The 13416-nt window shown below is 37.2% G+C and overlaps 1 protein-coding gene across 9 annotated transcripts in view; it reads right to left on the bottom strand.

Moving 5' to 3' along the window:
• Positions 1-13416, bottom strand: part of ERC1 (ELKS/RAB6-interacting/CAST family member 1) — a 509468-nt gene that overhangs the window by 395740 nt on the left and 100312 nt on the right. For all 9 annotated transcript variants that reach the window (XM_042945440.1, XM_042945438.1, XM_042945439.1 and 6 more), the window contains exon 4: positions 2605-2679. In XM_042945440.1, coding sequence (XP_042801374.1) covers positions 2605-2679 — 75 coding nt within the window. The remainder of the gene's footprint in view (positions 1-2604; positions 2680-13416) is intronic.

Genomic DNA, 13416 nt, shown 5'->3' on the forward strand with positions numbered 1-13416 from the left:
AGTACAGTCTGAATTCTCTTCCTTTCTATCCACACTACATTCTTGGACTGATCATGCAAACTCCTCTCTCACCATCATCCTCAATTCATGTGCATTCCAATAATTCTGCCATTATCTACCTAGCAAAACTGTAACCTATAGCAGTACAGTAATTCTTCCCTGTTCCTCCACTGCGAAAGGAAAAAGGAAAAAAATTAGAGGAGGAGGAAGCAGAAGGGGAAGTGGAGAAGGAGAAGATGGAAGGAGGGAAGAAAGCAAGAGAAGGAAGGTGAAGGCAAAGATAGGAGGAAGAGGAGGAAGAAAAGGCGGAAGAGAGAAAAAAGAAAACTACATCACCTTGAAGATAGTTGGGCTCTTTTACTGTCTATCAATCATCTTCTTTTCCCATTTCCCCCCAAGACTATTCTAGATCTTCATAATTCTCTCAGGATCATGCCACACTCTCAGCAACTCAACTATTTCAGCTGTGATTTCAGGATAGCATCCACCTGACCCAACTGGGCCACCATTATCTCAGGCTTTCTTAACAGAATGGCCGAAAGTTAACACAACTTAAAATAGCTCCACTGCCTGTTAATTATTACACTTCCCCATTCTATCAAAAGGCAAGTAAAAGAATTTTGGAAACATAGGTATACTCATGTGTTTTATTCTTACTTTTCAACAGGGCTCAGGAAATAAAACATACAAATAGATTTGTGGGAAATAAGAACATACAATTGAACCTTTCTAAAGACTCTTTACAAGATTATGTTCAAGACTACTTACTAATTGCCTAACTACAAAGAACCCAGAATTCCACTAATTCAGAATTTGTTTGGTAAAACTTTCCCCACTGGAAATAAAAATACACACAAATAAACAAAATTTTAGAATGACATCATTTAAATTCAGAGAGAAATTCTTACAACCGTACTTAAGCATCTCTCTACATAAAACTATATACTAATAACTAAATATTCTTATCATACCAACAACTATTGAATAAAGGCCCACAAAACAAAAACAGTGTCAAACTTTTTAGGGAATAGGAAGAAGCTAAGATTTAGGGAATATGAAGAAGCTAAGACTTACCTATAAGTCTTTCAGCTTTTGTAAGAAAGAGTATGTTGTTTAAAAAAAAAAGAATATGTTTTTCATAAAAATAGTAACAGGAGCAGCAGCTAACAGTTTACTATATGCCAGGTAGTATTCAAAGTGTTTTACTTGCTATAATTAATTTAAACCTCAAAACAACCTATGGGATACATACTATTACTATCGCCTTCTAGCCATAAAGAAATTGAGGCATAGAAAGGTTAGGAATTACTTGCTCTATTGTCATACAACTGATTCAAGTAAAGCCAAATTTTGAATCCAAGGAATTTAAGAAGACAAGCTCTTAATCAACCTAACATAAAGCCTAAAGATTTCTACCTATTCATTAACTTAAAGCAGAGGTTTACAAAGCATGGTCCATGTTCTATGTTCTGGGTCCCCCCAGACCTTTTCAAGAAGTCTGCATAGTCAAAACTATTTTCATAATAATACCATGATTTGATTTGCCCTCTCCACTATGTTACCATTTGCACTTCAGGTATAAAAGCAATGGTGGGAAAAAACTGCTTGTGTCTTAAGACAACAGGCAATAGCACCAAACCACGCTAGCAGTGACTGCACTCTTCAGTATCGGGTACTCACAGAAAAAAAAAATTTATTAAAAAAAGTTTTTTGTTTTTTGGTTTTTTTTTTTTTTTAAGTAAGCTCTAGGCCAAATGTAGGGCTTAAACTCATGACCTCAAGGTATCTCACGACCTCAAGGTCAAGAGTCGCATGCTCCACCAACTGAGCTAGCCAGGAGCCTCAAGAAATAAAAATTTTAAAAGACTACTTCCTTTTGGGGATGCCTGGGTGGCTCAGTCAGTTAGGCGTCCAACTCTTGATCTCAGCTCAGGTCTTGATCTCAGGGTCATGAGTTCAAGCTCCACATTGCACTCCATGCTGGGTGTGGAGCCTACTTAAAAATTTTTTTAAAAAGACTGCTTCCTTTGAGAATGTCCTTAATGAAGCAGTAAAAATTATTACTTTTAATTAATCTCAAACCTTAGGAACACATCTTTTTAATATTCTGTGTGATGAAATGGGAAGGAGCTAGGCATTTCTGCACATTGAAGTATGATAGTAGTTCCTTAAAACAGCACTTGTGTGCCTCTTTGAATTGCAAGCTGAATTAGGTAGTTTTTTCATGGAACATCATTTTTACATGAAAGAACAATTGACAAACTATGGTTACTAGAGTTAATATTAGGCAGACATTTTCTAAAAATAAATGAATGAGCTTGTCATTTTAAAAGAATAAAAGGGTCCTGAGATCAAAAGGCTTAAACACAGCCGATTTAAAGGAATTCTGGACAACTTTTTGGTCCCATCTGACTTATGATCTATAACTAAAAGGGAATAAAACCAAAGTTCTTTTAAAGTGTCTTTTCATTGTCTTACTATTTCTTCTTAAATCTACAAAATAAGCAAAATATTGTTACATACCACTTTCTAAAACTCACACATGAAAGTATGTAATCACTTCAAAGTGTAAACTGACTCATAAGCTTCTTTGGAGACTCTTACCTTCATTTCAATAACAGTTTGCAGAGCTTTTGTTTTGGCAGAATCAGGAGCATTCTCAAATCTCCGATGCATCTCCTATACAAGAGAAGCAAAAGAGAGTAAGTGTCTCCTTTTCACTCTTATTTTTGCTCATGGGGAGGGTAGGGAAGGACAGGGAAGAGGGAATAATTGAGTAAAACAGATGATAACCCCAGTCCCGTGTGACACTTTGATCCCTGTCTACCAGACCTTTCCCAGCAGATCAGAGAAGGCTAGGGAGGTATGTGGGTCAAATACACAGGCACAAAGAGTCCCCATCTCGAACACCTAGTTATTTAAATTTAGTCACAGAGATGACATTAGAACAACAGATGAAAACTACACCACAACCCGAGATTGGTGTATCAATCCTCCACATGACTCTAAGATATACAAATCAGAACTCCAAACAATCCAAAAGGAAGATTAGAAATAGTCTTTTTTCAAAGGAGAAATAAAGGTAGTCACAATCAGTCTGCATTGCACAAAGCTGCTTTTAGTAGCTTTTAGCATTTGTGTTAACCACATCCTTTCCATAACATACACACCAGAGTAACAACCTGGCTACCTATGATGAAAATCTCTCTCCAATAGGGCAACAACTGGGAAGAAAAAAGAAGATAAGGCTGTTGGACAAGTTTCCTAAGTAGTTCATATTTAAATTTATAAATGTCATAAAAACATAGCTATTCTTTTTAATCTAAATTTTAGTGAGTTCAGAATCAGGAAGAAAGGAACTGATGGTAGTAGTATCACATTCATGGCCTTCAAGGGTTACAGCAAAGTTATTGGACCACCTCAGGCTATTTCCTGTCAGATTTTGTGAATGTCTCTGAGTTAATCAGTCAACATTTTCAAAATACTCTGGGACAACTTCTAGTGACCCAAGAATACACAGATGAATACTTTCCATCTGAACCATACTTAACCATAACAAAAGGAATGTATAATACTTTAATTGCACCTTTCACCTAATTTATTCATTCTTGCCTGACCAGAAAGAATGGTTTGAGAAAAAGAAAACAGAACTGCACACTTCACTGAGTTACCTCTTTCTGAAAGACTGACAGAAAGAACTGATAAAAGTTCTAAATTATAAACAGTTTAAACACCAGTTTAAACACCAGTATCTTCTTAACATCCACATTCACACCAGCTGGCTGCTGAAAGTATAGTGCAAACCACTATTAATACATACCACCCTTTCTGACCACGCTTTCTGCTACTTTTCTCCCTAACTCCAGCCTTAAATATTCAACAAGGTATTCGATCCACATGTGTGACAAACACCTCAAACTCTCCAGGCCCAAGAGTAAACTCTTGGAGGTGATCCAAAAGCTGTTCCATCCTTCCACTTACTCAAGTGAAAAACCTGAATCTTCTTAATGCCTTCCTTTCTCTTTCAAGTCAGTCAATCAGGAAATCCATTTAACTCTAGCTTCAAAACATATCTGAAATGCAAGCACTCCTTGTCATTTCCACTATGACCATTTGGAGCGAGCCACTAACAAAAATATATCTTCTAATCCAACGACAAGCTAATTAGGCCCCCCTCTCTTTATCTTTCTCCCCTACATTCTATTCTCAACAGAGCATCCAGAGTCACCTTTTTATTTTTTTTTTTTAACGTTTATTTATTTTTGAGACAGAGAGAGACAGAGCATGAATGGGGGAGGGTCAGAGAGAGGGAGACACAGAATCTGAAACAGGCTCCAGGCTCTGAGCTGTCAGCACAGAGCCCGATGTGGGGCTCGAACTCACGAACTGTGAGATCGTGACCTGAGCTGAAGTCAGACGCTTAACCGACTGAACCACCCAGGCACCCCCAGAATGACCTTTTTAAATATAAATTTAATTTTGTCAAATTAATTAATTTTGACAAAATTAATTTTGTCCTCTACTCAAAACTGTCACGGCTCTCTGTCTGACTCACAGCAGAGTCAAAGTCCCCTCACAGTGGCCTACAAAACCTTATGTCTTACCACTCTTCCCTCAGTCACCATGCTTCAGCCACACAGGACTCCTTGCTGTTTCTCAAATATGCTAGGCATTGTCCTGTTCCTTAGGACCTTTACACCAGATGTTCCCACTGCCTAAACTCTCTTTCCTGAGCTCATAGAGAGGACTTTGTGTCCTTCAAGTCTTGACTCAAATGCCTCTTCTGTATTAGTAGGTTTATGAGTTGTGATAATCATATTGTAGTTATACAAGAAAACGTCCCTATGTTTTAGAGATGCGTACTACAGTGTGTAGAGGTAAATTACATCGTGTCAGGAATTTTTTTTAAATCTTTGGTAAAAAAAGAAGAAAAAGCAAAAATAGGACACATGAAGCAAGTGTGGCAAAATTTTGGTAACTGGTATATCTGAGTGATTGGCATATGGAGATTCATTATGCCATTCTCATTACTTTTGTGTAAGCTTGAAATTTTTCATTATAAAATTAATGTTTAATGTTAGTGTAATGTACCTTATTTGAAAACTTAAAATGCACAAAAAAGAACCCATATGTCCTTTTCCCTCTACTTTACTCAACTTTTTCTTGTCCCATAGCATGTACCCTCTAACGTATGTTATGTGCCTCTATAAGAACATAGAGGGCCAGGGTCTTTGTTTCATTCACTGTTGAATCCAAAGTGCCTAGGACAATAGCTGGTACATCAGTAAGTGCTTAAGAGACATTTAAAGAATGAATGATGAATGAATGAATAATGAATGGCTACCAAACTTTCAAGAATTAGCTAAAGAGGGAATCTTCTCATGTGCTGAATTATGTACACCTCCTCTTACTTCTACACAGCCCTCCTCTAACACTTAGTACACTCTATTTGGAATGATCTTCTTCTCTAACATACCAGCCTGTACACTCCTTCAGGGCAAAATTGCCTTTTGTATTCCAGACACTGTCTGACATGTAAGCAATCATTAAAAATGATTTCTCCCCCACATCCATTCCTCTTTGGCTAGATGAAGGAAAGACTGAATAAATGAATAAATTATCAGCTAGTATTCATCTTCATCCCTGTATTGGAGCACTCTCTCTAAAGTATCAAAAAAGGATCTCCTTATTTCTAAATCTAAGAGCTGTTGTCCATCCACATCTTTTCTGAACTCCATGTAGTAGCTGACTTTTTTAAATGAAAACAGAGAGAGTTAAGGGAGAACATCTTTAAGATTTCTAACTGCCTTCCATTAATGAATTATCCTAGCTCTAAATGCTTATTCTCTGCCCTTTCTCCTATCCTAAGCACAGACATTTTCTAAGTTCCATCCTTGGAACTCTTCTCAATTCTATTGCCCCAATCCAGGGACTCCACTAGCCCACAGAGAAACTTGAAATGAATTAGACAATAGCAACCCCTCTGGGGTAGATGCAACCTCACCATGAAGCACTGGTTGAGTTTTAGGCCACATCTGCTCCATCAGCAGGAAGCTTTTGTTTGGTTGAACAATGTGCACACCAATCATACAAGGAAGCCCTTCCCCAGTCCCACAGATTCGACTACAGTTGATCTCTGAACAACAAGGGTTTGAACTGTAATGATCCACTTATTTTTTTAATAAATACAGTAAAATACTGCAAATGTTTTTCTCTTAGGATTTTTTAATGACATTTTCCTTTCTCTAGCTCATTTATTATAAGAATACAGTAAATAACATATAACACACAGAATGTGTGTAAATCACCCACTTATGTTATCAGTAAGACTTACAGTCAGTAGTAGATTATTAGTAGTTAAGTTTTGGGGGAGTCAGACATTCTACACAGATTTTCAACTACATAGGGGTCAGCTCCCAACCTCCTCATTATTCAAAAGTCAACTGTATTACCTTTCCATGGATGCACTGGAAAATATATTTTTCTATTCTTGTAGTGGACACTTATCACTTTTTCTTGCCATGGTATCTAATCTCCCTTCTACATTTGGGGATTCTACATTTTAAGCCAAGAGTCCTTCTGCAAAAGAAGTTAAAAATGCCACCTACTTTTTTCCCCAGCCTTTCCTGCAGTTAAAGCCCAGACACAAGACCTAATCTCCCCAATGAGACACATACATCACTTACTTTGAATCAGAATCTTGTAACAGAAGCAGGGACATGAATAGAGACAACTCTGTCAATGAGTGGCAGAGGCAACAGCCACCTCAAGTTCCCAGTCTCAGGAATGGCAGAGATTCCAAGGGTAGGGAGCAGTGTCAGTGGTGTCAGCCAAACAAGCTACCGTGTTTGTGTCCTGCACCAGGAGCACCACTGTCTAGACTAAACCAATAAAGGAACATGATGGATTTGAGGCTATTTTTTGGCTATATAACTTCTGAACCCAGACTCTTCAGCGCTCCTAGAGATTATGGAACCATCATCTCTAGCCTGGATTACAGCAACAGTCTCCCAAAGTTGATCTCCTTAGTAACACAATGGAAGACTGTTACTTTAATTTAATTATTTTAATTAATTCTTTCTCGACCTCCCCAAACAATTCATCCATATCACTAATGAATTCCAGGGTGCCAAATCTAGTGGACCCCTTTCTGTCCTCATCTTCCTAGAACTCTCAGAGGCATTCAAAGCAGTGGGGCCACTCCCTCCTATATACACATTTTCTCTTGACTATTATGACACCACACTCTCCTATTTTTCTTTTTCTCCAAGGGCTCCTCTATTTCTCTTACAGGTTCCTCCTTCAAAATTAGACCCCTAAATACTATAGTGATCAGGTGACCAGTCCCTAAACTCTCTTCTCTTTTCCATCGAAACTCTCTAATCTTCTACACTGCTTAAAATTCAATTGAAATGCTAGTGAATTCCCAGGCCTGTCCTCTGCTCTGATTTCAAGACTCCTTTATCCAACTGTCCATTTGACATCTCTATTTAGAGGTCTAGTAGATAATTTAACTTTTATTATCTGTAACAAAACTTAATTTTACCTTCCTTAATCTAGCTCTTCATCTGATGAGTGTGACGAGAGGTAAGTCTTCTCCATCTCACTAAACATCACTACCCTCCAGTAGCTCAAGCCAAACACCAGTGTCTCCTTTCATTCTTCCCAGATGTTCAAAATTCAGTAGCAGGCAGTGATTGCTCCATCTTCAAAATATTTCTTGAATTATTCCATTGTACTCCATTTCCAGCTCAGTTTAACCCCACATTACTACAACAGCTGTTCATTTCCTTCCATTTCCTCTGTCCACTCTCAAGAGAGCACCAGAGTAGTCTTGATAAAGCATCAACAAACCATGGGAGTTTAGTCTGCTTTGAATCTTTCAACGAGTTTCCCATTCACTTCTCATTCTCTACAAAATCAACATGATCTGACCAAAATGAATAGAAGACTGACCCTCCTGTTGTACTCATTTTAAACTATTTTAAAATTAGATAAAATGCATGAAATAACTGTTTTCAGACACTGGAAAAAGGCACACTGATCTATGATCCTTGAAAGAATAGAAACAAATGTGATGGCCCAAACCAGCTCTTCAGAATATGATGCAAGGAGAGAAAGCCAAACAGAAAAGAGCAGTCATACAGAGCTCAGAAGACAGATCAATGGATAAGACTCCTAAAGACAGTGAAAATGTGCAGAGCAGAGTATCACAGAGAAGGAAGCTAGCCATAAAAGCAGCAGTATCTAATTTGACAGGGGTCCCCTTGAGTATTTGGCCAAATACTAAGTATGTACGCACAGGGCAAGACTCCACAACGTCAAACAACAACTACTAAGGATAGAACAACTACCCAGAGAGCTATGAATTGAGCAACTACCTGAACTCACATGAGGCTAAGGAAATTTTAGTTCCAAAGGGCCAAAATAAAGAAAACATCAGAGGCATTTAACAGAGACACCAGAAAGTCCAAGTCTTAGAAGTCGCAATCATCTGATGAGTGTGATGAGAGGTAAGTCTTCTCCATCTCACTAAACAGCACTGCTCTCCCAGTAGCTCAAGCCAAACACCAGTCTCTCCTTTCATTCTTCCCAGATCTTCAAAATTCTCTATATAGAAATTAAGGCCTCTATAGGAAAGGCTATCTAGATCAGCTCTAACAGAATTTAAAAGCAAGTCCTATAAAGATCAAGTTAATCCACAACACTTCATTTAAGGAAGACAGTAAAATCCAGAACACACTAATGCAGGACAAAATCTCAACACGTTAGTTTAAGCCATAATAATTTCTCACCTACACTAAAACAACAAATCCACCGGCTTCCTATGAGCCTCGAGTTTGTACACATTTAACCTATTCTCCACACTGTAAATAAGATGACCAACTGGACACACAGCAGATATTTAGTAATATTTATTCAATAAAATGAGTGTACATATAGAAAAATAAAATGAATCCTACTAATTGTAAATAATCTTCATCGATTAATAAAATCCTATAACCTATACATTTCTCATTTGGTGTTTCTATATCTACTTGAAAATATTAAAACTGCATTTCCTTGATACCTCACAATTCAGATACTGAACAAATTAATTTTATCTGACTTCTTTCCTATTACCTAATTCCAAATAAGGTCAATTTCCAAATGTTTTATAAAGTTAAATTATAACAATTTTACTTTAAATCCTAGCAACCACATATGCAAAACATAAAGAAAATAGAAATCCATTTGAACAAAAAATCCTCCTTTGCTAAGGAACTAGGCTGCATTTTAAACCATCCACAGGCATAAAGCTTTCCTATTAAGACATTTGAAAACCTATCATTCGTAACAAATTTCCATTCAGAGGCCTGCACATTAAAACTCATTATGAACACATCTTGCAGTCAGTGAGCTGATAAACTCCCCTTTCCAACTGAGTACATCAAGCCTCTGACTCATGCACTGTTAATAAAGAGACTGGAAATAGAAATGAATGTACTATTCAAATAAATACAAGAACTAGAATATTCTATTTGCTCACTCTATTTCACTCCATTGGCCTGAAATTTCTCATCCAAAAGCAATTAAAGTACAGGTAGAATTATCTGGATCTTGTTACACTGTCAACTGTGGTAAACAACAGAAAATATGTTCATTTTCTCTCATTAATTTACCAGAATAATAACTAACCTAGAGTTAGAAAACAAGCAAGTTAGGAATAAATCTTCGTATTTTTCTCTCTTTGGCAGTTTCTTTTAAAAAGTCAACTTTTACTTACACAACTGAGAGAAAGAAGTATTTGTGACTGACAAGTAGTACTTATGTCTGAAATTTCTTTTTTCAAGTTTCAGGTTTTAGCCTCCAGCACCCTTGGTTCAAGGGTAGAAGCTCCAGATTACTTGTGAGGCCCCTTTACAGATTCAATCCTCCATACAAGTTCTGGCTTTAGTGTACTCAAAACACAGAGGAGACAGAAATAAAGAAGAAGGGGATAATAAACGGAAAGAATCCTCACTGTTTTCTGTATCTCTCAGACACCATTGTACTTTAACCCTTTTACCACCTCTAGTAATGGCTTTATTCTGAGAAAACATCATCTTCTTGTCAAAATAGAAATAGGGCACAAATGACACATTTTCTCTCAATCTCCTCTGCTTATACCTTACAACTGCTAATGATAACAGGCATCCCTCAGATACACTAGTTAGATTCAGAATTCCTATGCTGGAACCTAGTCAAATATTAATACTTTTAACCTCAACCATTTCTGTAAACCCCAACATGATAGAAGTTATACTAACAAGGTTTGTTGACTGAAATATTAAAGAGATAAAAACCAGCATGAATGTATTAATGTTTTAAAACAAATTTATATTTTATTTACCACAATAGCATTTACACTTTTAAAATTGAGAGCACATATAGGTATATAAACAATGTGTTTAGTTGGCCAACAGATAATGTTTGGTATGCAGATCCGAAAAAGTCCATAGTCAGCTTAGGTGTGTTCTGCCAACAGACTGAGAACCAAAACTGGGTTTTCAAACTATGGTGTATAACAGAATTACCTGTAAAGCTCTTTAACACTCTGTATGCCCAAACCCCAAGCACAGACCAAGCCAAGTCTTGACTGTAGTTCAATGTTTGTCCACCATATGTCTTCACTATTCTACCAATCAAAGGAAAGGTACTACAGTAAACAATATAAAATCTAACAATAAGTAGTCCCACAACAATGTAATTTAGCATAAAGAAAACACAATGCTTAATTTAAATTTATTATTGTCTTCTTTGGCTTTTCTTTGATGGAATTATTTATCTGTTATCTACAGAATAATTTTTATAAACAAAATAGAAAACTAATCACAAATGCTACTGGAATGCTATTTTAATGTTACAGTATTTCATCAAATCTAAGATGCCACTGATTATAATATATACTATTGTTTTATGTACTGGAAAGAAAGGGGGGAAATGCTTCCAAATAAATAATTACACAAAGCTTTATCATCCAGAATTTTTATTTTATACTGACTATAAAGTAGAACTTAGAGTTCTCTTTTACTTATTTAACCATATTTTAACTATATGCCATTTTGAACTGTTTTCATAACTTTCCCCATGCCAGCAACTCTGGTGTCAATGCTGATTCATCACATGATATTACTGATGACATACTGAACAATTAAAGTTAACATGAGAAATACCAACAAAGCTCACACCCTCAACTACAGTGGTAACAAACTGAGCAGCTATGACTGAATGCACAGGCAAACAAATCAGCACCACTACTGCCTTGTTGACAGACTGTAAGATACTGCCAAGGATAAAATTTAACTCAATGCCATATTGCTAAAGTAAGAAAAACTGTGAGTCTTAGGATTGATGAAATACTCTTTTTCTTTAAAGATGAACACAAAATCCAATAAATAACAAAACCTATGGATATCCTGGTATTGCCAACTCACAATTCTTTTTGATTCCCTTGATCTACTAGTGCGATAATGTGCAAAAGTCATTTCAAGTCACCACTCACCTACCCTAGATTAGAGCTGTTATTAGACTTCCTTGTCCACTCTTGACTCTCCCTCCCCTATTTATTTTCAACATGACCAGAGTAAATTGTAAAAAGCAAACCTGATCTTAACATTCCCTTGGTTAAATACTGGAATGGATTTTTCTTGCACTTTGAATATAACTGTTGCATTACCTGCAAGGATCATGAAGGCAAGTGCTTTATCTCCCAAAGGGCATGTTTTGTTCACTATTTCCCTAGTGCTTTGTACATGCTTAGTGCCAGTAAATATCTGAAGAATGAAAGGAATGGATTTGTCCTTGGATACCTCTTCACCCTGTCATCTGATGCCAGCCTTCACCTTATACAATTTGCTTTTGCCCTCTAGCCTCCTTGTTGCTCCTTCAAAATTCCTTCCCATCAGGCCTTTCGCAACTTTTAACCTTTATTCATGAAACAGTTTTATCCAAATGTTCAGCATGACTTTCTCCTTGTCTTTCCTCAAATCTCCTTACCTCAGGGGCACCTCCGCATACGAGCTTATCCTATTTACAGAAATCCCCTCCCCAACAAAATTAGACTCCACCCAATCATGTAGTTACATCCCATAATTATCAGTTTACTGTCTCCCACTAGATTTTTAAGTTCTAGGAGGGCAGAGACCATGTGGTCTGACATAAAAAAATGTATACCCATGCCCATCCTAGGATCAAATACATATCAAAGGCTCAATAGTTATTTGTTGAATAAATAAAAAAGGAAAAGTGGTGCCAGTAGTCTCTTGTTTTAGAAACAATCTTTATGTATCAGGTTAGCCATACATTAGAAAACTTTACCCCAAATCATCATTTTAACTTTTTGTTAACTGTATTTTCTAACATACACGAATTTAATTCTTTTATTTTTTTTTTTTTTAGAAAGAGAGAGAGCATGCATGAGTGGGGGGCAGGCAAAGAGGGAGAAGGAGAAAGGGAGAGAAAGAATCTTAAGCAGTCTCCACACTCAGCATGGAGCCCAAAGTAGGGCTTGATCCCACGACCCTGGGATGATGACCTGAGCTGAAATCAAGAAACGGACACTCAACCAACTGAGCCACCCAGGCGCCCCCACAAATTTAATTCTTTAAGGTTCTTCCTACGGCAGTGAAAGATTCTTTCCTCTCTCAAAATTATATTAAAAGCTTTTTACTTACATTTTCTTCTAGTTTTTATTTTTTATAAAGTAGCTCTTTATTTCATCTAGAATTTGATGTAACTATGTAACTGTTTTCCAAATGGATGGCCACTATTTAAAACATCCATCATATACTTAAAACTGTATTATTTCCGGGGTGCCTGGGTGGCTCAGTCAGTTGAGTGTCTGACTCTTGATTTTTGGCTCAGGTTGTGGTCCTGGGGTTTTGGAATCGAGCCTGCTTTGGGCTCTGTGCTGAGTGTGGAGCCTGCTTGTGATACTCAGTCTCTCTCCTGCCCTGCTCCCCTGCTCTCTCTCTCTCTCTCTAAAACAAAATAAGATTTTTAAAACCGTATTATTTCTGGTTTCTATTTTGTTTCATTGATCCAGCTATCCACTGTTGTGCCAGTACATTTTAAGATCACTGGGTTTAAAATACGTGTATCATGGGGCACCTGGGTGGCTCAGTTAGTTGGGCATCCGACTTCGGCTCAGGTCATGATCTCACAGTTCATGGATTCAAGCCCCACATCGGGCTCTGTGCTGACAGCTCAGAGCCTGGAGCCTGCTTCAGATTCTATGTTTCCCTCTCTCTCTGCCCCTCCCCGACTCACTTGCTTTCTCTCGCTCTCTCGCTCTCTCTCAAAAATAAACATTAAAAAAAATTTTTTTAATAAAAAATAAAGGGGCACCTGGGTGGCTCAGTCAGTTAAGCACCCAACTTCAGCTCAGGTCATGAT

This window comes from Panthera leo, chromosome B4, assembly GCF_018350215.1.
Source record: "Panthera leo isolate Ple1 chromosome B4, P.leo_Ple1_pat1.1, whole genome shotgun sequence".
In the NCBI taxonomy this organism is placed as follows: domain Eukaryota; kingdom Metazoa; phylum Chordata; class Mammalia; order Carnivora; family Felidae; genus Panthera; species Panthera leo.